This window comes from Lacerta agilis, chromosome 7 (assembly GCF_009819535.1).
Source record: "Lacerta agilis isolate rLacAgi1 chromosome 7, rLacAgi1.pri, whole genome shotgun sequence".
Lineage (NCBI taxonomy): Eukaryota > Metazoa > Chordata > Lepidosauria > Squamata > Lacertidae > Lacerta > Lacerta agilis.
The window spans coordinates 38,148,161-38,173,727 of NC_046318.1; the positions used below are offsets into that span (position 1 = coordinate 38,148,161).

The 25,567-nt window shown below is 40.0% G+C and overlaps 2 protein-coding genes across 10 annotated transcripts in view; one reads left to right on the top strand and one right to left on the bottom strand.

Annotated features, from left to right (window-relative positions):
• The window catches only part of SPIRE1 (spire type actin nucleation factor 1), an 89,537-nt gene extending 87,008 nt beyond the window's left edge, over window positions 1-2,529 (top strand). For all 7 annotated transcript variants that reach the window (XM_033154855.1, XM_033154857.1, XM_033154859.1 and 4 more), the window contains one exon: window positions 643-2,529. In XM_033154855.1, coding sequence (XP_033010746.1) covers window positions 643-901 — 259 coding nt within the window. In that variant the 3' untranslated portion in view covers window positions 902-2,529. The remainder of the gene's footprint in view (window positions 1-642) is intronic.
• A 10,280-nt stretch (window positions 2,530-12,809) lies between these two features.
• PRELID3A (PRELI domain containing 3A) lies at window positions 12,810-24,987 on the bottom strand. 3 transcript variants are annotated; one of them, XM_033154864.1, is made up of 7 exons: window positions 24,874-24,987; window positions 21,131-21,299; window positions 20,743-20,832; window positions 19,486-19,556; window positions 19,295-19,397; window positions 17,690-17,781; window positions 12,850-12,953 (listed from the first exon to the last, which is right to left on the bottom strand). In XM_033154864.1, the coding sequence occupies exons 1-6, from the start codon at window positions 24,903-24,905 to the stop codon at window positions 17,728-17,730; spliced, it is 519 nt and encodes a 172-aa protein (XP_033010755.1). In that variant the 5' UTR covers window positions 24,906-24,987; the 3' UTR covers window positions 12,850-12,953; window positions 17,690-17,727. The 3 variants fall into 3 exon arrangements, with proteins under 3 accessions (XP_033010753.1, XP_033010756.1, XP_033010755.1); XM_033154862.1 differs by lacking the exon at window positions 17,690-17,781 and having other exon boundaries at window positions 12,810-12,953; XM_033154865.1 differs by lacking the exons at window positions 17,690-17,781; window positions 24,874-24,987 and adding an exon at window positions 21,455-21,473 and having other exon boundaries at window positions 12,810-12,953.
• Window positions 24,988-25,567: the final 580 nt, after the last annotated feature.

Below are 25,567 nucleotides of genomic sequence, written 5' to 3' on the forward strand. Positions count from 1 at the left end.
TCCCTTCATCACCACCCTCCTAATTCTCCCAATCAGCTCTACATCAACCCAATTCTTTAGAGCAGATTTTGGAGGTGTACAAAGGGCTGCAAGATCATAGCAGAAGGGCAAGTTTCATTTGCATGAACAAGATGCTGCAATCAGACATATAATGTTTAGTTTTTAAGGTTTTGCTGCAAGAAAAGAACTTACTTAGCTTTTTAAAATTAAAATTTGAATTTGCAATTGTCCTTTTTAGTACTCACTAGTCATAAAATTTGTTTCATTATTTGTTAGAGAAACATAACTAGTTTTTCAACTTAAGGTTGCCATTAAAGTTATAGAAACAATGTGCAAAATCATTTATGAATCTAATTTGCAAAGGTTTATTTTTCTCTTGCTTGTATATAACCATTTTCTAAGATAATAAATGCCTTCATAACTGCTAGCCAAATAGCACAATTTTGCTATGATTAATCTGTGTTTTGCATTAATCATAACTGGCCACAAGAAACACCTCTCTCCTCTGACACAGTATGTTAGGAAGTAAAAAAACCTGTGAGAGACTGATTTGTTATTTTAGAGTGCACAGAGGTCACCTCTCTAGTACAATTGGAAAGCTAAATAACCCTATTGTAAATAGAATTGTTGCTTTGTTTTCAGATTATCCTCAAAGTCCAAGTCGGTAGATAAATCAGATGAAGAAGCACTATTTCCAAAAGAGCTAATGGAGGACTGGAGCACCATGGAAGTGTGTGTGGACTGCAAAAAGTTCATTTCAGAAATCATCAATTCAAGCCGCCGCAGCCTCTCCCTGGCTAACAAGCGAGCCAGATTAAAAAGGAAAACCCAGTCGTTCTACATGTCCTCCCCAGGCACCTCGGAGTATTGCCCTTCTGAGAGGACTATCAATGAGATCTGAGCTGTATGCCTTTCTCTTTGCTTTGTATTCATGAAGTCTTGAGAGAACTCGATGAAACCAGAATGTCTTTTTTCCTTTGTTCTACCCAACAGCTTACATTTGCATTAGATCACTGGTTTTGCCACTCCATAATTTATACACACAGAGAAAGTAAGAAATTGGGCTATGCAGCAGGTCAGTAGATAAAACTGTTTGCACGGGAAGAAATTGTCCATTAGAAATTGTTGCCTTTTTGTATGTGAAACAGTGTACAAAGAGCGCCTTTACTTGCATTATTTTTTTCTAGTGTTCATTCCTTCGGTAATGTTCAAGAAAAGAATCAAAATATAGAACTACACAATGGTGTTAGCAGAGTTGTAATTATTGAACTATGCTGGCATTTACTACCAACTAACATTTACATTTCAGTCTTTGTGGCACACAAGCCCATGCTTGTACAGAAAATTGACGGGGGCCATGGCTCTTAATGCCTTATGGTAAAGCACAAAGCTTTAAAGGATATGCTCAGCATGGTCGATCAATCCAAACTAGATAGTTTATACTGTCTGGGTTGTCGGATAAAATATTGAATAAGCTAGAAGCCTAGATTGGGTAACTATTTCCTGCAGCTGCTACTTGTTCCAGTATAATAAGTGTGTTATGTCTAAAGTAATAGCAGTTTCTTCCCTATCTTGAATGTATTCTGAATGTTAGTTGCAGTAGTTGTTAGTTGTAGCTTTTAGACATAAGCAAAATACTCTCTATGGAGGGGATGCAAGATAAGTGCAACTTTTTAATATTAATGAGTTTTTTGTAAAATAAAGAACATTCTCTGGGTGACAATCCTGAGAAAATAGATCATATGTATATTTGTATTATAGTAGAACACATAAGTACTGCTATAATTAAGGGTCTGGAAGCATATCCATTATAAGCCCCATTTTTACAGGGGTTTGTATCTTGGCTGTAAAGAAATTTTATACCCTGCAAAAATTTGAGGCAGGAGTGTCTCAGATTGAGAGGTAGGTTTTTTTTAAGGTTTGGAGAAACACTGTCTAGCTGTTTTGAAGTTCCAGGAATATTACCAAACATCACATTTTTGCACTCTTTTATATTCCGATTTTTCAATGTAAACAAACTGGAGCTTAGTGTGGAGTATGCAGCTAGGTTGTTTTTATATTTATAACAGCACAGTTATAAATATTTGCAAATCATCCAGTGAACAGGAACAATAATCCTTTCACGTTTTTAATGGCTAGGTCCATATTTAATATCAGTATTCGGTATATGATAGGAAGGATTCAAATATTTGAATTTTCATTTTCACATTTTAGGTTGATGAGTGACATCTCAGTTCACTTCCAAAATAAGCAGAATCTGCTTAAATGCAATCTCTATCCAGACATTTGTTTAATGAAAATATGCTGAGAAATGAATCTTATCTTCCAAGGAAACCAAAACCAAAACATTAGAGGCTAAGAAACAGAGCTATTATGTAAAAACTAAAAGCCTGATATTGCTGCTCTAATATCTGAAATTTAACTTACTGCACAAGCACAAATGTTTGGGGTCTTAGGATGCAATGGGGTCTCTGGTCCAATTATTCTTAAGCAACTCAGCCAAGACAATGGGACTACTCTATTTTCATTGGATAAACAAATGTAGGTAGGCCGTGTCTACACTATAAACAAAACTGGCACTGTTGGCACAATTGAGGTATTCTCAGTGGCAAAATAAAACACTCCTACAAGGAAAGCCACAAGAGTTCCACCAATGGACATAACCCATGGTCAATAACAGCAGAAGTTAAATCAGACCAAGTAGTATTGTTACTGGTAACTATATTCTTTTTTTCATTAAGCAGCTTGGAAAAAACGGACTGAACGCACCTATTCCTTTTATAGTTTGCTACATTGTATTAATAAATGCCACACAATTGTGTGGAAGCAAAGGAGTCACCTCACAGCTCACAAAGACATCAGCAATGGCTCCCAGTAAGGTGAGGCATCAGCTAGAAGATTCTCACCCTTGCAGGTTTTCTATGTCATCTCTTCTCCTTCCATGCAGCTAACCTGCTCTATTTCCTCAATCTGGGGCCTTTATCAAGAACCAGTTATCTAGCTACTTTTCTAGAGAAATAAGGTGTATTCTGATATGTGCCTGGACACACAAATGCATCTATGGATGGAAAGCCTATGCCCAACAACTCCATCTATATCAGCCCACACGCTCAGTCTCCAGCCTTCCCCAGGTTGAGCAGGGTACCCAATCATGCAAGGTGTTCTACTCACGTTTAAGGGAATGCAAGTACTATGCCCTTATAGACCTATCCTGCTCAACATGAGGAAGGTCTGGAACAAATGTGTGGGGCAGGGCTTGCATGTGCTATCTCCTGCCTACAGTTACAGAGTTCACGTGTTCAGACAAATGCCTGAATTCTTGTAAAATGTGGCTGGGACTCGTGTTGTTGCCTCGTTCTATTAAATATTCTTTGTATTTCCCAGGCTCTTTATTAATATTGCACACATGAACTTTGGTGCTCCTATGGGTCCAGTCAGATTACAGGGAGTGAAGTGGGGATCTTTCTGGTAGAGGACCCCTCAAATTCTGAGGTGAGAGGTTTGAGGTTGAAGTGGTGACAGTATGAGTCACCTTGAATGCCAGCGATATTATAAGCGGAGGCTACTTACTTGTCTCAGTAATTTTACCCCTGCACACAGACAACACAATTCCTTCTTTCTCTCCCTTTGACAATGCACTTACAGCCACATGCAGCATTCGATTTAATCGAAACTGCCACTAGCAAGCTCAATATTTTTCAGTCACCACTTTCCAAGTGCCCTTCGCTTTTCTCATTTCCTCTTTGACTCTTTCTGTCAGGATCAAGGAAACATGACGGCCTTTAATTTGGGGGAGGAAGTTCGACAAAGTTGTTGTTTGACGCCTGAGGGGGAACTTGGTTGCTTGAGCGTTGTGTTGTGTGACATAACATTCTTGTCACCTTGCCATTAATATTCCAACTGCGGTCCAAGTAATAAGGATATTCGCTCTGTTTCTCCATATCATGTGAAGCTTTTTGGTGCCCTACTCTGTTTCAACAAACTCATATCAACTTGTAAATATGTGTAAAATATATTAACTTCGGAGAACCACCACTCTTTGTAGTGAGACTCAACTTTCTCATGAAGAGTGAAGAGGAAATTTTAAATGAGCCAACTTCTATGCTATCAGAAATCATACCAATGTTTAAATGAGTTTTAAAGAGGAGAAAGACTATCTAGAACAGCAAACTTGGCGCCATAAGAACTTTAAAGCATTTATTTTTCTAATTACTAATAAGTCTAGGAAGTACCCCAAGTGTATTGTAGAAAACCTGCATCCAGTAAAATGATTGTGTGTTTTGTACATGAAAATATTTTGTGGGAAATTCCAAGCTAGCTCAGCTCTGCAGAAGGTGGCGACAAAGCCTTTGCAATGCCTTGGTGTGCAGAGAAACTTTTATGCATCCTTGGTGACAATGTTGCTCTATTATTATTTTGGTTGAAATCCTTTATTTAAATATGAAATATGAGGAAAATAAAAACGCCTTTCTGTCATAGCTTTTGTCTGTGTTAATAATTTGTTATAACTCTGTACAATATTTGGAAAGAATATTTTAGTACTTACTTGGGCTGCATGAAAGGAAGAAAATCTGTCAGATGTATCTGAAGAATAGCAATAAAGCAATTTTGATGGCCTATTTTTTTTTAAAAAAAAGCATTTAATTGGCACAAGATTCACAAACTGAAGTTTAAAAAACTTTCCCAAAAACATTTCTGTACCTCAAGCTGCATTTCTAATTACATGTCATTTGTGCTGAATCCTTAGTCTCTGCAACTACTACATTTACATTGTGTAAATTCTGTCAGAAAATAGATTAAATAGACCTTTCTACCAAAGGAAGCATATTCAATAACATATTAATTCAAACTTATCACCCCTCTTCCCCAACCCATTTGTTCTGCCTATCCCTATTAAGAAAAAGTTCTTCTGTGGTTATTGCAGGTGAAGTGAGTCAAGTTGTTTTTAATAATGCATGGTTTCACATTTTCATTTGTGAAATGCTGACACACCAAGCAGGTATTAGGCAAGCGATGGCGTCACATGTGGGTACTTGTTAGCACAATTTGGGAATTCTAAGAGCACAAGTATTTTAATTTAATTTCCCTCCCTCACTTCCGCAATTTCCACAACTCTCTCTGCCTTGAAGAGAAAGAACAAGTGCTCTCCCTCCTCCCCTCGCCAGTTAAAAGATTACAGCTGCACTGGAAACCAAATGCAGGATTTTTAGAATATCAGGCAACTTCTTGACTGTGTTAGTAGCTGCGGAAAAGCAGAAGCTACTGTGGCTTATAGGATAACAAATTTTTAATACTCTAGATGCAAACTGCACAGCACAATCTGCATATTCATATGCATCCTACTGTGCTTATTCTCTCATGTTTAGGATTGCACTCTTAATCTCTTGTTTATGAGATAATCAAGAATACTGTTGCATATAATTTATGCATTCAGAATTACTTCTGAAAATAACTTTAGTTCAGGATCAAATACTTGGTTGTTTTTTGGGTGTGTTTTTTTAGTAATTTGAAGGTTCCGTGATGTTAGCAAATTCAAACGATGTTCTGTCATTTGCAATATATATGGAACTCTACTCCAAATTACTTGATATTCATATTGTGTATTTTTTGAAGAATTTTCTTATCTGTGACATAAATTTGACTTCTGAAGGATTGAATTTGCATATTGTTTCGTACATGGTAGATGTTTTCCCCCAAGATGGCACTGACCACACTTGAATCCAAAGGACCATGCAACTAGTTTTACATGGCTGGTATTTATTTATTTACTTACCGGTATTTATTTATTTGGTGGGGGGTTTGATCACCCGATTTATTTTTTGAAAAAAGGTAAAGGACCCCTGACAGTTAAGTCCAGTCGCGAATGACTCTGGGGTTGCGGCGCTCATCTTGCTTTACTGGCCAAGGGAGCGGACGTTTGTCCACAGACAGTTTTTCCGGGTCATGTGGCCAGCATGACTAAGCTGCTTCTGGCGAAACCAGAGCAGCGCACGTAAACGCTGTTTACCTTCCCACCAGAGCGGTACCTATTTATCTACTTGCACTTTGACGTGCTTTCAAACTGCTAGGTACCCATTTTAAAAGTGTGTATTGGCTTAAGCTAACACAAAGTGATATTCTGGAATGAGCATGATGTAATGCCATGCTAAGGAAAATTCTAAGCAGGGGGGAAATACCCATTATAATGTGTTACAACTTACATGCAAATCTAGCCATCATTTGGGCAGGAGGTGAGGTCTCCACACCACTATTCTAAAAGCACCAGCGTAAGTACTTTTCAGTTTTTAGAATACAATTGATTGGTAGGTCTTACAAAATTGGATATAAAATACATCATGCAAACAAAGTAGCTTGTAATTAATATTGCCACAATCTGATGGGTGCCAAAGAGGAACATAGCTGGCAGTTTAGTTTACTGTTTTTAAATTACATCTTTCTGAATTATAATATGGAGAACCCATTTATCTTTTTGCTATTAAAAAGACAAAATAAATAAATCTTGTTCAAAAGCTACTAAGAGTCTAATGACTATACAAGCACCCTTGTGGAATTCCAGCTAGATTTGCACTTACAAAGACTTAAAATGCTGCATGTTTTGTGGTAGAAAGGCTCTGTAGCAATAAGTTGCTATGGCTGACAGAATTTAGTACTGCGGTATTCTTGTGCTATGACTTTTCCCCTATTGGTTGGATTTCTGTTTCTAAACTAGTATCAGAGACCATCATTCTAAACCAAGAGACACTGAATTAATGGAAAACGGGCATGTAGGGATCTGCACTTGCTAACAAAGTGTGTCCATAGAAGGGTACATATTAAAGATACGTGAAGTATCTCTGCTAAAGTAATAACAAATTTCTTGACATAGACAGCACTATCCATCAACGGAGCACCTACAGAACAAAATTTATACAATGAAGTTGGTGGTGACTGCTGTAATCAGTACTTTTAAATTTATTTAAAACTGCTGGTTTAAAAATCTAAGCAGTAGACAAAAAGGAACCACAGACAACAAAAAAGTAAGTAGTATAAAGAGAGAAACATAAAAAACATACTACCTCAACAATTAGTGGTTGGTTGGTTGGTTGTTTTTACCGATCCTGCACTGCAAGTGTGAAAGCAGTAGTTAAACCTAGATCTTCTCCCTTGTTAAGGACCTGTTGCCCCAGGGAAGGAAGAGGAATGCTGCTTTCAATTCCCACGCCTGTCTTCAGCTATGTTGCCAACTCCTAGTTAGCTGACTTTAGAATGCAAGCAGAGAACTAAGGATAGAACTCTGCACCTGTGAGTTTATGGCAAGAAGCAGGGACAGCAAAAGAAGGTCTACTATACGGCCTCTAAATCAACAAGCAACACGTGTTCATTTTTGTGGTGTGTATGCGGGTAAATTAATTTACAAACATGATGTGAATGGATATTATTATTATTAATGAATTAAATTCGTTAGTCACTTTATCTTGCCCAAGGCAACCCAAAGCAACTTACAAGCTACCCACCAACCATAGGGAGATGCATGTTCAAATTTCTTCTGTCATAATGTGTGGCCCTGGGTACAGTCTTACCTGCTTACAGCCCTGCCAGCTTGAGCTCCTTGAGAGACGAGTGGGAGTAAAGATAGTGAAAGGTAAAACTACCCGTAAGCTGAAATATATTTGGCAGGAGAAATAACTTGCAGATTAGTCTCTAAAAAACGTGCTCAGTCTTATTGCTTTGTTAAATAACTTAATTCTATCAGCATACTAGGCTAAGAAAACTCAGTATCTTTTGTATCCCATTTTATAACTTCCTTTAAGCATAAGTTTCAAATCTCAGCTGTGTAACCTTATATATTAGAAAGCAAAATTCTCAGTCAAATTTGCATCCATCAAAACCCTCTTAATTATGTGTAGTTGCAGGGTTGAGGAACAGAATACCTTTAAGAAAAACAACTGGAAGCGCAAGAAGAAGTTAGTTCTTCAATTCCTCCTATGTGATGTCACTGTGCATGTTTTTGTATGGCTTCTGATGCACCAGGGTAGCCATTTGTAAATGAAAAGGGCAACAGAATTCTTCTGCTTGTTTTCCTGTTATGTAATACTGATATGCAGTTTAAGCATTACAAATTAAAAAAAAAACCTATTCTAAAAGTTGTACTGACGTCTTCATTGCTTCATCAGATCAATACATTTCCCAATATTGCAGAGAGTAAGTTGTGTATACGACTGCATACTTTTCTGCTATTTATGTAAACACATGAGAATGGGACTTTCCCCAAAGGTTAGAATTAAGTTTCATTGATTGTTTTCACAAGATTTTACAATCACCACCTTGATGGCTGCACAATTAAGAAGGGTCCCTCATCTTATTTTGCTATATCGTACTTCCAGTTAGTCCATGCCTCCATGCACCAAGAACTCTTTAAGGAGGAAGCCAATGTACAAGCTCAGCTTTCTCAGTAGATTCATAGTACAATCCTTTGCATGTTTATGCAAAATAATACCTCTTGTATTTAGTAGGGCTTACTCATAGGTAAGTGGTTTCCAACTTCTGGGAGAAAAGGAAGTGAAGACTGAGGCTTTGTTTTTTAAAACAATACCTCTTTCTTTCCTAGAAGTACTGATACAACAAATAAGTTAAATTTTTCATGTGCCCTAGCTGTGGCAATAACATAAAAGCATTGTATTAATAGTTCAGCCACAATTAATGAGTGCCAAGGTACTCTCCCAAAACCTCTTAATTGCGATGATGTGCTGGTTAATTCCAGGGCGGTACCTACCGGCCTCCCTTGTGCTATTTTTAGTGTTTGTGACTCAGTTGTGTACTGCATGATCATCCCGTTTGGCATTTAACACAAAAGCAGTCTTTTGTTTTACTATATAGAAAAAAAGAAAAGACAGTTTGCTATTTTTAAGTAGGTCATGTTATTCAAAGCCCCAGGTGTCCATAGCATTTAACATTTCAGATAAAGAGATTCTCTGCTTGGAAGAGCTTACAGTCTAAGCACAGGTGGATAAAGGCAGGTATACAGGAAGAGAAACACTTCTGCATGCAATTATCCTTCAAGTCATAGCTGATTAAGCACTCGCTCCCCTCCCCCCAAGCACACCTTCACATTAATGGCACCTGCATGAAAGCAGTGTTAATCAAGGTTGTTTACATAATGAAAAGCAGTGGTTTTTGAACGATCGAGGTATTTAGGATTAAATAAAGAACTGTGAACAAATGCCAAAAAAGGCAGGACTACTATACCATTTCAACAGCTGCAGTTTTGTCATGTGCAACTCCTCATCTGTGCTTGACATGCTTCAGCTCCCTGTGCTACATAACTCTTAAAAGTACAGAAGCATTGCCTTTATTTGCACATAGGAACAAAAAGTGCAGCAGGAGGCAGTGTACTGTCTAACACCCAGTTCTCCCAACGAATATCAGTATTTGTAAGTGAAAATGGCCAATAGAACTTTAGGTATCAGTTAAGGTTACTGCTATCTGTTGAAAACTACTGTCTTTCCTTTAAATAACCACGAGAAAGGAAGAGGCTTAGTAGCTAGAGACTCTCCTTACCCTGGAATGGCACATGGCATGCATGGCAATTTTCTCATTGAATGTAACAGTTGTGAGACAGAGCCTGGAAACAAGTTTTAAAACGCTCTCTTCAGAGTCCTATTCAGAAAGGTGCTGTCACTGGAAGAATAACTTCTTCCTAAAGTGAAGCAAATCCTGACCATGCAGAGTAAAGGAAAAGGCTGAATGGGCAAGGTCCTAAATTGTTGCCCCACCATCCCTTTGTGTACTGTCCCACTCAGCCAATACTTGTGAGGGAAGTGATGCAGATTCTCTCAGCTCATGTATTTTTTATTTTATTAAGCTTCAAGGAAGGGTTATTTGGAATGCTCAGGGGCAGAAGATGGTACAGCAAGGGAGAACAAAAGAGAAACCCTCTACAGGGGAAGTTTTGGTAAGTTTCAGGAAGGTAGATATGATACTAGATATAAAAATGTTTGATTTCCAGTCACCTAGAACAGAGAATGCCAGGGCCATCAAGGACAAAGGAAAAGCATGGAGTGCTTTTACTGAAGATGTGAAGGGGCAAGAAGCAAGGGTAGCGGCAGCCATGATCGAAAGAGCGCATGCTCTATTTTCACATGCTAAGGAGTGAAAATGCAACATATTTTTATTTTCCATTATTTTATTACTAAATTTCTATCCTGCTCTTCCTCCCAAAGGAGCCCATATTCCTGTGCCATTTTAAATATCTAATAAATCTCTGCTAGCCAGGAAAATGTGAGACTCTGGTCATTATTCAGTAAGTAAACAATATAAAAGCAACAGGAACAAACTTGCCTGCCCGGAGGTTTGTGAGCTCCAAGATCCACTAGGGAACTTAGAGAAAAGCCCTAAGAGATAACATCGCACCAAGCAAGACACCAAGTGACATTCGGTGGAGCTGCAGTCATATGAAAGTTCCATCAGCCAAGATCCATGGAAGGAACAAGAAACAGCAACAGTAAGAAAGAGTGAGGCTAATCACCTTTAGGAGACAGGAGTAGGACTACTTCAACCACGATTGAATAGAAGACAGAAGGAATAAGTGCAGATGAATAAACATAGACAAGTTTACCTTCACACAAAATAAAGGAAGTGGGATGAAGGATTCCATATGAAAGCTGGTGACTTTGGTTAACTGGTCCACTTCTTGCAATGAACACACATACAGGCTAGAATGCTGAACTTCTCTGCCCCAGGCATACTGCCTCTTCCATGACAGGCCTGATACCCTTCACAGAAGGCAGGCTCTTTGTAACCTAACTGTTCTTTGTACAAAGTATATTGAAACAAACAAACAAAAAATGCTTTGGTCATACTGTATTAAAGAAGCTCTTTTTCTGCCGGGGGGCTTAAAAACTGTTAATGCTGTGGGTTATTCAGGCCGGTGGGGGCGGAGGATGGTGGGCAGGGAGCAAAAAAGGCTCCAGTAACAAGTCATCACCATTCCACTTAGATGTGCATGCAGTTTAGCTACATCCTAAGTTATCTTAGCATGTTGTTATGCTTCCACTTAAGAGTTCTAGTATGCTGAAGATTTCAGCCTTCAGCTTTTTCTTTCAGCTTTTTGCAAAATATTCAGAAGAGATAAACTGCAAGCAAAGTTTGACAAGAGAAAGGAATTGTTTTCATCATACTGGATTGTAGGCAGACATCTTGTGTTCATGTTCACGCCCGAGACATTTGCCATTCTCTGTGAATCAGGAGCTTTCCAACTTTTCCTCTTGCACAGTTTTAAACTACAGTTTTGGACTCTACAATGCTTGGAAGTACATTAATTTATAGATGTTTGCAGCTTTCTGTTCCACGGAGAATGGCTTTCATTAATGAATGAACTGTTAACAAAACTTTGAATCACACAAAATGTAACACCATGAACTACTTATGAAGTTACATGGACCTGCATGTTTCCAAAATAATTCCATTGAAAAGCCTACTATTCACTCTTCTTTTTCTCTAATCTTCTGTGTGGAACATCTAGGGCTACTGCCATCATAACCTAGTTTTAAGCAAGTGCTCTGTCCTTACTGGCTTCAAAAGAACTACTTCTAGATGTTGTACAGAAGAAAATTCCATTGAACTCAGAGATCAGAAATGGAGTTTGAACTTGCTCATTGATGAAAGCTGTTGGCTTGGTGGGAGAGGTGGCTGTGCTTCACAACATCACATTCCCCCTACCTCTATGAAACAGTCTCCTCCCTGGAACTGCTAAGCAGAGTGCCAGAAGATGGGTGTGAATGTGGGGTGGGCCATAAATATCCTTTATGGTCTTGCATCCATTGCTAAAAGTAAGAAATGAATTACACAACTAAGTACTCCAAACATATGCCCATTTCTGTTAGAATTAAAAATTACATATTGAAAATAAGTTTCCTAGTACTTCCCACTGAGGTATCAATTGTCTTCACATAATAAGTGACCAGAGTATATATTCACATACTGTATATGGAAATAAATTAGCTCCCGAAAAATAAAAACAAAAATTGACAAGAGAGGATTCAAGCCATTTTTACCACAACAAAATGGCTGCTCTCAGTGGTTTCAGTATAAATACTAGGAGGTAACGTGCTAGAACACCTTGTTCAGGATCTGCATTTGAACAGTGCAAGGAAGAATTAATATCCACAAAGACAAAGTCTCAGGAGATATCCAGCCTCTAACAAAGGGCACAATCCACCATGGAACTTTGTTGCACACCAGCCTTCATTTCAGGGAAGGTTGTTCAGATCTTCTTTCAGGCTCCACTAAGTAAAAGGAAGGAACTACATAGACATCACATCAGGTATCTGTCAACCTCTTGTGCCATCACATTTCACCTCCCCACTATACTTATCTAGCCTTTAGAGAGAGAGAGAGAGAGAGAGAGAGAGAAGATCTCCAGTGCTTTCTGTACCTATTTGTCGTTTACAGAATAAGAACGGCAGCTGCACTTTTAAAGAAATAAATAAATAAATTTCAAGTACAAGAAGGTTACATAAGATGTGAAGTCTACTCTCTCAGCTCTGATCAAGGCGCAGTTTGGTACTTATGTAGATATCGATCTTCAATCTGCTCTGCCAGTTCCACATCCATTTAACTTCAGTAGGACTTAAGGTAACTATACTCTATCAAATTTGGGCACTTGTAACTAGAGGCCTTGGGAAAGCAAAAACAAAAACAAAAAAAACAGATTCTGTTAACTTACACTGTGGACAAATAGAGGGCCCTAGAAAGGGGGGGTTGCTTCTGTCCTGTAAAATTTCATTATATAAACATACATATTTCTAAATTAAAAAACAATGGAATATCCATCCTGGCAAGGAAAAAATATAATGGAAAAATAAAGTTCTGTCACATTTCCATCAGTCCTCCGCTGAAGCTGCTGCCATTGCGGACTTCATGCTCTCTCGCGTCGATGTTAGTTCGCCAATCACCCATTCTAAGGCTTCTCGACCCTGTTAAAGAAGGCACAAGAGCTAAGTGGATTGACCAGATACATTGATGTTAAACTTCTAAATCTTTCCTCTGTCAGACACCAAAAGATCTCCCAAAGCAAACAGCTTTGTTGTCTTCTGAATTATGAATGTTTCATAATGAACTGCGCCATTGAATTTGTACTACAAGACTATTTCATTCTACTCCACCTTTGCTTCTGTAACAAGGAAAACCTTAAATTGAAGGATGATCTGCTTAGACAATACATTTTTCTTAGTAATAATAGGCCAACAAAGTTACAAGACTACAAGCTAGCTCTTTTGCAGAGTACAAATGTTAGATCTGTCTAGCAAGGCACAATTACAAGAGACTGTTGCACTTGGATCAGTGCTAGAGAGAGCTTTGACTACCCATTCTTTCCAAAGTGCAAAGCATCATTTGCTTCTTATCCCCAGCATGCCTCTGAGCAACCTGAAATATTTCCTATCACATTTCTGTGGCTTCCTCCTTTACCATGGTAAGACTGCAACAGAACAGACATGAGGCCTAATACTAGCCCTTCTCCCATCAATAATATTTTCCCCCTTCAATTTATTCCGCTTCATCCTAGCATTGGAAAAGTTCTTACAAGTCCTAATGCACGTTATTAATGAACCTATAGTTTATGGTTTCTTTCCTATCCTGTTTACTCTCTACTATGAAACACTAAATTACCATCACTGATGCTCAGTACAGAGCAACGTAAGAAGCAAGAGCACCGCTTTTGCAAGAATTCAGTTTAACTAGGCCTAAAGACCAGCTGCACCCTAGCTACAGAAGGCAAATCTAAATAAGAAGAGTTTGAAACACATGCTGGGCTGTATTCAACTAAACTGTTGCACCCGTGCAAGCACTCTTGGCTGCACAATGGAACTGCTTCAACCTGCGCACCCTCTAAATATTTTTTGAGTTTGCCCTCAACCCTCCAGTGCAGATTTAGAGGGTGCGCAGGTAGGGTAAGTTCTCCTGTGTAGTTAAAAGTGCTTGCACTAGTGGAACTGAGGAGAAAACCTCAGTACTGTAAGCTCAAGTACAAGAAAAGTGAGAGCTTCCATAAGTTTTCAGGCTAGGAGCCTAATCACCTGGCCAGATGCAAAAGGCCACTTAGCATGTGCTCAAAAGATACCTTTGCTCAAGAACTGCCTCCCCTCTTATTACCTGGACTATAGCTACTTTCTTTGAAACATGAATACACAATGAAACTGTGCACACATCTGCATTATGAAAAGCCTGAACACAGTATTTGTATACAATACTAAATAGCTTAAAGCTTAACATTTCAAGCCAAATTACTGTTAGTTTCAAGCCTGTACTACACTATTACTGCTTTAACTACCAACTTAATTTTTGATGATGCGTGTTTTAATTTAAACAGAACACTACTGGATTAAATGACAGTTACACAATCTTTCTGGATACAAATGTGCTCAATTGAAATCTGTAAACGTAACAGCTCAGGTCAACACTCCTGGAAGAGAGAGAGAGAGATAACACTATATTATTTGCCTTTGTTGTTTCTAAACTGTGCAAATTCACTTTTCTGTATACATTGTAATGTTTTATTGTTGCTATGGCCATTGGCTAATGCAAATAAAGTTTTATCTCTCTTTCTAAACTGTGAAAAACCAACTAGCTTGCTCTGTCAGTGTGCAGATTTCCATCTGCACAACAGAACTAAATCCCTCTCCTTTCCCCGGCACCCCCCCAAATGTGTTCTGCTGAACCCCCAACCCTATAAAGCAGATTTGGGGAGGGCATGGGGCATGAACAGTGAAAGAAGAGGGGGAAGTTTCCTTCTGCAAGTGAAAATCCTTGTGCTGATGGAACAAGTGAACTGGAGGCCACCCTTAGTTTTGAAATAAAAAGTGTAATGAACCAATAGATTGAAGAAACAGCCTTTGGGCTTATCTACACTTTAACCTTATCCTGGGCTTCTAAGAATATCACAACCATGTTTTTTTCCAAACAATTCTAGTAATTGTTACTGGATGATGGTATTAAAGTGCCCAGAATTTCCTGTAGAAAAGACTGTAGTGTGGATATGACCCAAAGCACTTGGCCAGAATTATTTGAATTTCTTCAATTATTTGTTACTTTTGAAAACACCATTCAGTTTGAAGTGTTTTCCATTCCTGGCCTCTGGTCAGAACCAAACACCTTCAACCCAATCCTTCAACTGAATGAAGTTCTGAGCATTAGAAACTACAAGTTGGAGTTGGATTTAAAAATCAAAGCATCAGAAAGGATAAAAAGGGCCCCACTAATAACAGGCATATGACATGTCAAATGAAAAAATTTACAGGATTGCTATGGGAGATAGAAAAGGAATTATTGCAGTGTTATAGCACCAAGTGCTTTTGACCAACAAACCTCCATGCTAGAACACTAAATACAAGTGTTGGGGCTTAAAGCATAGAATATCTTAACATATTCTAAGAAATGAAATGACAGCTTGGTTTGAGTAGATTCTAAACACATTGGTGGGGTGAACTAGGTTGCAGCTTTTTTTAAGGAGAGGGCAGAACTCTGTGGATTTTTTAGGACCAAACTATACATTTGCCTAATATGTAGTATGCATCTTAAATAATTACATTCACAGGGAGACAGATTCTTACTGGGAAGGCAACCAGTAAGGAGAGGAGGCTTATCTTTTCACACACCCACCATGATCTGAATGGAAAAAGTCCCCATCAGACTCCCCCATGCCAGTATTTTTTTCAGGAACAACAATATATACATCTGCAATTGAGCAGATGTCAAGTCTGATCCAGTCTGGCCAGTGTTCCTTGGGAGGACTGGCCATTTGTTTATATAGTAACTGAGCACGTTGCACAATTTTGTTGAGTTTGAAATGACCTTAGTTAGAGTGGTCTATTGGACTGATGACTCACTTATTTGCTTCCCATAGGCATCTGGGAAGCCTCTAAAAACAAAATGCTAGACCAAAAAGACTGGGGTTCTTTTTAAAATGCACGGAACTAGCAAAAACAATCTGACAGAGGATTGGTTTACTGAGTTTTTGTTGTACCATAAAACAGCATATTAGTATATGACTTGAGCAAGCGTATTTCCATCTAAAGCATGCACCGTTTAATAGATTTACGTACATGGTGGTAGTACACTGAACATACAGAATGAGAGTTAAGAACTGGACATAATTTCAGTGGTTACTACTTAACAAACTATTGAGAGCATAAAATTTTAAACTCTGAAACATTTCACAGGCTTAATGGTAAAACTGAAAGCATACAGTGAGAGTTTACTTTTTTTTGGTAATATATACACACACTCCAAAATTGGGAGTAGTTCAGTATGACACAACACCAAGGCATGTTTGGTAACTGTATTCTGCAAATGAAAACTGAGGGTTTTAAGGGCAGGATCAACAGTCAAATAATCTGTTTCCAAGCTTGGTAGTCAAGCTCAAGGAATGAAAAAGGTGGTGACCGAAGTTCCTCGCAAGTCAAACAGATGCTAGCAATGCCTCTTCAAACAATGTGTTTAGACAAAAACAGCTGCTTTGTTATAGCAAAACTATTTATATATCAGTGTATGTTTAGATAAAAGCCTGGATTTTAGATGTGAAAAAACGAGTCATGGTTTGTTGTTCATATATTTCCCCATGTTCCCCACTTACATGTGGAGGAAGAGAAGCTATTTCAACTTCTAGTCTACAACAAATTGTAGTTTGCCATAACAGGATGAGAAAACAAACTGATATGTTCAATTCATTTTCCCCCAGATCCAGGATCCAATCCTGGTTTTGAAAACAAGCAAACCACAGCCAAATGCAGCCTTTTTTTTTTTTTTTGCATGATTCCTGCCTAATTAAAATAAAGTAAAGGGAGGCCCAGACACTAGAAATAATGCAAAGAAGAGAAAAAGTAGAACCCAATTCTCACAAGTGCCAACTGCTGAAGTTTATGATAATACAATGTGTTTCAGAACAGAAGTTCCTTCTTCAGGATCAATCCCTGGACTTTCTGAAGCAACTTACATAAATGCTGCTGCCTATCGGGCATCGTGAGGGAGGAATGACAGTTCCAAAATGCGCTGAGCGACAATAAAGCTTAATAGCTGGCACTTTTGAAAACCAGTTTCTTCTTTTTGCATTCTTTTTGCACGGATTTTAAGCTGCCTCAAAAGCAAAAGCCAACAAGCACCAAGTAAACAGGTGCTAATGTTCTAATTGTGACTTCATAAACTGCTTTCTTTTAAACGAGAACCCTTCTGTCCAAGCAGTAATGGGACTGTATTTCTACACTGACAGGCAAGAACTGCCATACTGTAGGCTAAGTCCAACAGTAGCATGAATTAGTTAACAACCTCAAGTATTTCACCCCAAAGCATTCCATGCATTGGATCAAGAGGACTGGTTGTACAGAGCTTCACCTATTTCCAAAATGCTCTGGGGCCAAGGTGCAACAGTTCTTCTAACAATATTCCACTTACTCAAAAGAGATTTACCAAAGAACAGAAGGTGGGCCTTATTATTGGCCCACACATGCAGGTTCTTAAGAACCTTTTCCTGTGTCAAAGCATTAAACAGTACGGACACCCCCAAATTCTAGAGTTAAAGAATAAGGGTGCTGTTCCTCTATATGCAATGTGTGTATATATACACGAGGCATGCAGGCTTTCAAGTAACATGACAACAACATGCACAGATTTGCTAGAAGCTGAAATGCTGTACCAAGGTAACAAATGCTGGTATTACCACTAATTAGTACAAAATGCAGCTGTAGAAAGAGACTGCTATCTTAGAACACTGTCAGAATGTTGAATTGTCCACTCAATAGCATCCCACCCCTGGAGTAACACAGAAAAGATGTACAACTTATGACAAAAAGTTATTCCACCATCACAGTCTTGTAAATCTCAAGAGACTACAGGAAAATCAAGCATTGTAAACTGAGAGTAATATCCAACTAAGTCCAAGTAAACCTACTGAAAGTGAATGGATGTAACAGTTACGACTAAGCCTACCTTGAGTTTGACTTAGTTGAGCACCACACTTATCAAATATTGGTAACAAGCAATTATATCATGTAAAGGTTTAACAGAGTGCCAAAGCAGGATGCTGAAGACACACAAATAGGCATCTCAGTAGAATAAGTTAGGCAAAAGCAAGCTGAGCTCAAATGAGCATGCATGCTTCTGACAGATGCATCTCATCGTAGACTTGGGATCACTTGACGTGCGGGGCCGGACTATATTTTGAAAAAAATATATGACCGAATTCCTATGCCCCACAAATAACCCAGAGATGCATTTTAAATAAAAGCACACATTCTACTCATGTAAAAACACACTGATTCCCGGACCGTCTGCGGGCCGGATTTAAAAGGCGATTGGGCCGCATCCGGCCCTGGGCCTTAGTTTGGGGACCCCCTGCTCTGGAGGGTTGGAGGAATTCCCAGAATAGGTTTATGCTGCGAACCGCTCTGAGATCTATGCATGAAGAACAGCATACAAATTTAATTAATTAATTAATTGATTGATTGATTTGAGGGCACACAGGGAAAGGAATGGAAAGTTCCAATGCACAGCCAGAAGTCTGTGCACTAGCAGAACTTCTTCATCCACAGCATTTAGGGGAACAGTTCCTTTTCATCTATCTCCCATTCTGCTACTAACAGCCTATGTATGCATTTGGTTTATTGTACATCGGAAGCGGAATAAGTTCCCTTCCCAACACACCAATTAGGACAACTACAACATGTGCTCACACCCACCATTTCGTACACAGTAGAAAACAAGAGACATCTGTACATAATAAGTATCTGGGTAATGAGGGAAAGTTCAGATATGACATCTCCTTAGTTCTCTCCTCTGCTTTCAGCACTGAAAAGGTAAGGAGGTGATTTGCCTGCTTCCCATATAAACCTATTTGGCTCAAGCAACCCACTGCAGAAGCCAATAGCTAACCAGAGAAGGTATTCTGTGAACTGCAAGCTGAAAGAAAGACTAATCTGATCACACAATCAGACACTATCACCCTTACCCCAATTCTAGCTGTAAGCTGCTCTTGTCTCAGTGAGAGACAACAATCATTTTTCCTGACTTCATACCATACATGGCTTTGAATCTTAAAAGGAATTACATGCGGACTGAGAACACACAACTAGCTCTACAGACCATCACAAAGAAAAGTCATTATCTAACCTGAAGACTTACAGTGAATTGTGTATAATTGAGAGTACCCTGTGCTTATGGGATAGCAACGCTAGCATAATGCACTTAAACATTCGAGTTTTAGGTTTTAAATGAACCACCTTAAAGTTAGCTACTGTGACCCAGTAAAAGTGTGCTACACACCTACCTTTCTAGCGTTAGAAGATATTGTGCTTGCCATTAAAGTTTCCAAGTAACTACTGAGGCTAACACCTTTTACTGTAATAATTGCTTCTTGAGTTAACAAAGTCCTGTAAGGGGAAAGACAGAAACTATCAGTATAAAAAGGATTCCCCCTCATCACATTTTTTATTGAAAGTGAAAGACATTCCAACTTACTTTTCAGGGTTTTCAGGGTGTGGCGTATATACCAACCTTTCATCAACTGATATAAGATTTGTAAGTGTTATCTTAAAGAGAAAAAGAAGCGAAGATTAGTTTTACTAATCTTAGTATTATCTAGCATAATACATAATAAAAAGATGGTCTACTTTACTTAAAGAAAATGATAAATTGCATTTTTAAAAAACTACTAAGGCTGTATTCTAAGCAAACTTTCTAGGAATTAAAGTCACATTTTACAGCAGGAGTAAGGAATTTCAGGCCCATAGGCCTAATTAGGTCACAAACCCACTCCCCCACATGTGTGATGCCAGGTTTGGGACAGATAAATATGTGGCTGCAATTGGCTACCCTAGGGAGTGCCCCACCAGTGAACTTGATGTGCAGTTGAGTATAGCTCACTGTCAGCCCCAATCAGCTGATGGACAGAGAGAGCAAGACCCCTTGAAGTTCCACTCTCTGCACTCATAAGCTGAGGGACATTGAGAGAAAGCTGCTTTGAAGTTTGGTTGCAGCTGTGGTTTGGATACAAAGCATGCCTGAATCCATACCACAGCTGCAACCAGACTTCAAAGGGGCTCTCTCAGCACCCATCAGTTGATCAGTGCTGAGAGGGAACTCCTTTGAAGTCTTCACCTGATGATGACATGATGATGAGGATGGTGCCACGTGACTGACTGGTGGGCAGCCCCACCCAGCTGCCAGAATTGACCCATGGGGAGTGAGAGAGATAGGGATTTGGCCTGCTTCAATTCCCTGGCCTTGTACTACAAGCCTCAAGTAGCATGCAGCCAGCCAAATTACACACACTTATCCAAAGCTGTCTATGTGTGTGGGAAGGACTCGCCTTTCCCTACGCTCCCCCAGCAGCTCAAATTCTGCTCCAGGGAGTTAGGGGCCCACTGGAGCAGATTTTGGGATTGCACAGAGGGAGGAGGAGGAGGAGATGGTGAAGTCCATGAGTGGAAGTCCACTCGTGCAAAGTTGGATTCTGCCCATAAAGAACTTTCAGATCCTCTAGAAATAATTTCATCAGAGAAAGTAAAGATAGCAATCCCAGTTTCTTTAAAAAAAAACATCTAAAGTTATCTAGCATACACAGAGAATGCTAGTCTTGGTTCCTGCTATGGCCTTACAGCAACGTTTTCACAACACAAGCAAGGACTGCCTCAAACAGGCAGTATGTCTAAAAAACATAGCCAGCAACTCCCTGTTCCTGCCAGCAAATACAAAACACAATACTTTATTACTCACATTTGTGGAGCTCAGTACCATTTTCTTTTCCACCGGATCAACTACAGAATGTTCTTTAATGTATGTCATAGTTCTACTTGTTCCCAGAATCTTAAAAAAAGGAAATAAAAGCAAGTACTAACACAGTAATCCAAAACGAACAGTCAAGCAAGATATCAAAGAGGTTGGTGATAAATGTATTTCTGTAAAGCATGAAGTAATAGCCCCTGTCTGAACAGAGTGTCTCATTGAGCCAGGTTCTCTAGGTGTGCTGCAACTCTTAAGGAAATTAGCCTGAGCACTAACTATGAGAGTCATTATGTGCAATGCAGTCAATAATAGAACATGTATTTTTATTTCATAAAAAGATTCAGCCTACCACTAGCCACCGTGGTTAAAACAAACTTACCGCTTTTACAATACTTGGTAGGCCCCATTCAGTGCTAAGTAGCCGGTGACTGTGCAACCTTCCTTGATTGTCAAGGCTTCGGTCCAAGACATCAACTCCTACCACTGATGGGTTCATAGGATTGGGATATTTTCTCATGGCAGCTTTTATTACAGTATCCCATGTATGCCTAGGGAAAATGAAATGAAAGAGAAACAGGCAATGTATTAAGAATTCTTTGTATGCAATGCAATTTAATTAAAACTGAACCTTTTGGTTTGTATTTATGGTATACAAAGCATACATTCTGAAACACAGTATTTAATATCATGTAAGAGTTGGTACCTGAATTTGCTTATTTTTCTCTTCCTCCCCTGTCACTTTCTTCGTATTCGGTCTATTAGGTTGTTAACTACCTTAAGCACATTGGCATAAGGGTGCTATATGTATATGGTGGTATCTAATACTGCCATTGCAAGAGCAGAATAGATTTCTGCTTGCAAAAATGGGACTTCCCCTTCGTCCCCCTGCAGCAACCCTCCATTCTTAAAATATACTCCAGAGAGTTGGGAAATCCTCCAGTGCCGATGTCTGGAGAGCAAGACCTTTGAACTATAATACAGTTGTTGTTGTTGTTGTTGTTGTTGTTTATTAAATTTATATACCACTCTTCAGCCAAAGATCTCAGGACGGTTCACAAACCCTTCAAGCACCTACAGTTTAAGTGACACCCACCCCCCAAATGATCAGCACAATTACTGTATTAAGTTTCAGAATATAGTGCAATATAAACTTTTGTCAAATCAGAGATTTGCTGATCTAGTCCTCTTCAAAGGCTGTTGTCCTTAAACCCCCACTAGTCCCAACCATTTTGGCCAATGGTCAGGGAAGGTGGGAGTGGCAGTCCAACAATATCTGCAGGGCACAATGTTGACTACTTCTAGTTTAGATGGCAGCTCTTTCTAGGCACAGCAGAGTGACAGACATTAAAGGCAAGAAACACCACTTTCAATTTTCAGTACTTATTTAGCACAAGTTCTCCTCTGGATGTCAAGCATTTGACACAGAAATAGGAAATCAATTCTTACAGCTGGATCCTAACCATGCTTACTTAGAACTGGGTCCCACTGATTTCAATAGGACACTCTCAAGCATGCTTAGAGCCGTGGTATAAGTATCATGAACAATAACAAAATAAGAGGAAGAATTGTAGGTTAATGTTTTAGAACACGCTCTGCATGAAAATGCTCTAAGATTCAAGAAGCACTGGGAAAGACTCCCATCTGAAATGTTAGAGAGCCACTGTCATTCAGTGTTGAAAAAGCTGAGCTAGATGGACAAATGGTCTAGCTTGGTATACACCGGCTTTCTACATTCTATGTTCCTGTGTAGCATATATCTTTCATTTCCAGAAAACATTCATTGCTTAAGTAACATTAACTCGGTGGTGAAATATTTTCAGTAAGCTAATAAGAACTTATGAAACCCAGTGACTAAGTAAAGGGAGTTAACATTGGGCTGTCCTTGTTCACAAAGATAAAGACTGGGAGAGAGAGAGAGAGAGAGAGTCATGCTTAAATTCAGAGATTATCACACTTATTCAGTATCAGCCTGCATAGCTCCACTGCTATCACACACTTTTGAGAAACACACTTTTACATTAGTTTTAAAAAAGAGAGAGTGGTATTGCAATTTAAGCATTTCCTTCATTATTGGGAAACTGTTTTATGGCACTTTGGCTATTTGCAAGTAGCTTATGCCAACATCATCAGTGATCTGGTATTGCACTTAACTGCTAGATAGTCTCAGGAGCCTTTCAAAGCCATACTGCTAATTCAGTATATTCATGCCATAGGGTCTCAACCCCTCTTTCTTTGGAAGAAGAATATGCCTTTTTTATGGCAATGCAAAAAACAAAACCCATTGAACACATCATAACCTACTTTCCGCCCATTTAATTACAAGCTATTACAGGTAGTGTCTCAGCTTGTTTTATTGCGAAATTCCAGAAAGCCACTCTCATGATGTTATTTCCTACACATCTGTACAGAGGCAAAATGTGGCAACCTCTCCTCCCATTTTCAGCCACCCTTCCCTAGAGTACTAAAGAAAATTCCCTGTTAAATTGCTAGACAGAACAATTGCACCACTGCCTCCATGTCCCCCATGTCCTACAGGTCAATTTCTTAGAAGAACCAAAAGTTTCAGTTCACAGTGGTCCACAATTATGCACCCCACTAGTATCCCATCATTCCTGGAAAGAGTGACAAGAGAATCACAGAGTTGGAAGAGATCACAAGGGCCATCCAGTCCAACCCCCTGCCAAGCAGGAAACAAGAAGTCCCATCCTTCAGCTCCAACTTCTAGATGAGGAGTCAGAGATCATTAACCAGAGGTCAATGGAGTTTCAGAGATCATAATAAATAGAAGAGGAAGATCCCATGCCCTCATCTCCATCTCCAAGTTGAAAAGAAAGATTGGGGCTTCCCATTTTGGTGCTCAGGTCTCTTCAACCACTTTCAAAAAACCAAGCCCAAACATTCTCTCTAGCTCCAGAGTAGGAGAGTGAAGATCGCTATTTGGGCCATTGGCAGCATTAATGTCCCAAATGATCAGAGAACAGATTGTCCACACAGCTGAGGTCTTCTGAACTTCAGCACTACTATAGGGACTGTAAGGACACAGGGGGTTGCTGATGTCCTTGGACACAGATGCAGGGGAAGGTCAGGGACCAGCAGCCCAATCCTAAAACACTGAAAGGGAGGCAAGGAGTCCTGGCAACCACCAGCTTAGCTTTGGTAACCATGCCCAGCCAAAAAGTCTGAGGGCCTCTGGCACTCAAAAATATTCCAAGCCCCATTAAAATGATGGAAAGCAGAACTGAAGTCTCAAGAGTAACATCTTCTGGGTAGCAGTTCTAACCCTTGAAGGAGACAAGTGGCAAAGGCGTACCAAGTTTCTGTCTGCAACATTCATGGCAATAGCAACATACTTTAGTTACACTGAGGTATTTTTAGAAAGGCATATTACCATGACACGACCTTGAAGAAAGGAAGTTGTCACCTTTGCCCCAGATATCACAGGCATTTGCATGGCAGCTCAGTGCATGGAGAAACACTTATTGCTTCCCTCTCTAATAAAAAGACAGCAATAGACAGGGAAGGGGCCAGCCGTCCCCAATCTGGAGTCCACCATTTGTTTCAAACTGCATCAACCCAACAGTCCTCGGCTCATGGTCAAGGAAGATGTGAGTCGCACTCCAACACTTAAGAGACCTTAAAGGGCAGCTAAGACAACGTTTTTAAAGGTCTTTAATAAGGCAGGCATTTGGGAGCAAGCACGGGCAAACCCACGACAGACCATGTTTAAAGCCCTTTAAAGTCCTATATGAGGGAGGAAGCGCGCCGGGGCAGGATGCTACCGACGTCCTCGCCCGGTGACCAAAAAACACGAGTTGTATACCAAGCGGAAACGGAGAAGGGAAGAGGGGAGTTTTATTCGTTTTTCCTTCCAAAGGAAGCTCCATAGCTCCGTTACAGAAGGGCTGTAGCTCACTGCCAAAGCATCTCCTTTGCACAGGCTCAACTCCCAGCATATCCCGATGGTACGGGGAGAGACCCCTGGAGAGCCGCTGCCAGTCAGTGTAGGCAATACTGAGCTCGGAAGAACCAGCCTTTTTTTCTGTCCCTCTGCCAGCGCGGGCTGCTGCTGTCAAGGACGCGGAGTCAAGGACGGAACGCGCGCCACTCCCGTCCTCGCCTTACCCAAACTCGTGCTCCGAGCTCCAGATCTTCATCCTGTAAAAGCAGCGGCGTTAATGGCGGCTCAAAGGAAAGAACCGGCTTCTCGGCCCAAAGGAAAGGGCGGCGCTTTTCCCCGGAGGAGGGTGGGCGATGATGTCAGCCGTTTCGCACGCTCCCTTCCTCCCCGCGCCAGCCAATCGTCGCTCCTGTCCGCTGGAAAGACACCCGGCACGCTCCCGCCTCCCTGCACCCTTCGATGTCCGGAGAAAGGACGCGTCAAGTCAATGTGTGTAGACCTTGAACCAGGAACGCCCAGCTCACATTCCTCGCCAGTGACGTCAGGGCTTCGGCTCTGAAAATGCGCCATTTCTTGACAATTGCGTGACTCCTCGGTGGATCGACTCGCTCTGCCTCGAGGGTCTGCAGACCCGTAGCGCCTCTGCACCGGCTGCATCAGACTGTCCTTGACATGGGGTGTGTTTTGATTTTTGCCCGAACAGAAAGCAAAAGAGTGGCATCTTGTGTCGTCGTGGCCTCTGACTCATACTGACTTCAGTCTCTGGGTGCGAATAAAGTCAGGTCACACATTTTCGCAGAATAAAGTCTTCCACGTTTTCTGCAGCGCTTATTCATTAAAGGGGAAAAGGTTCGGTCCTATTCACACATACTTTGAATGAATGATTTTCAAGTGTATATACATGAGATTGTACAAAGC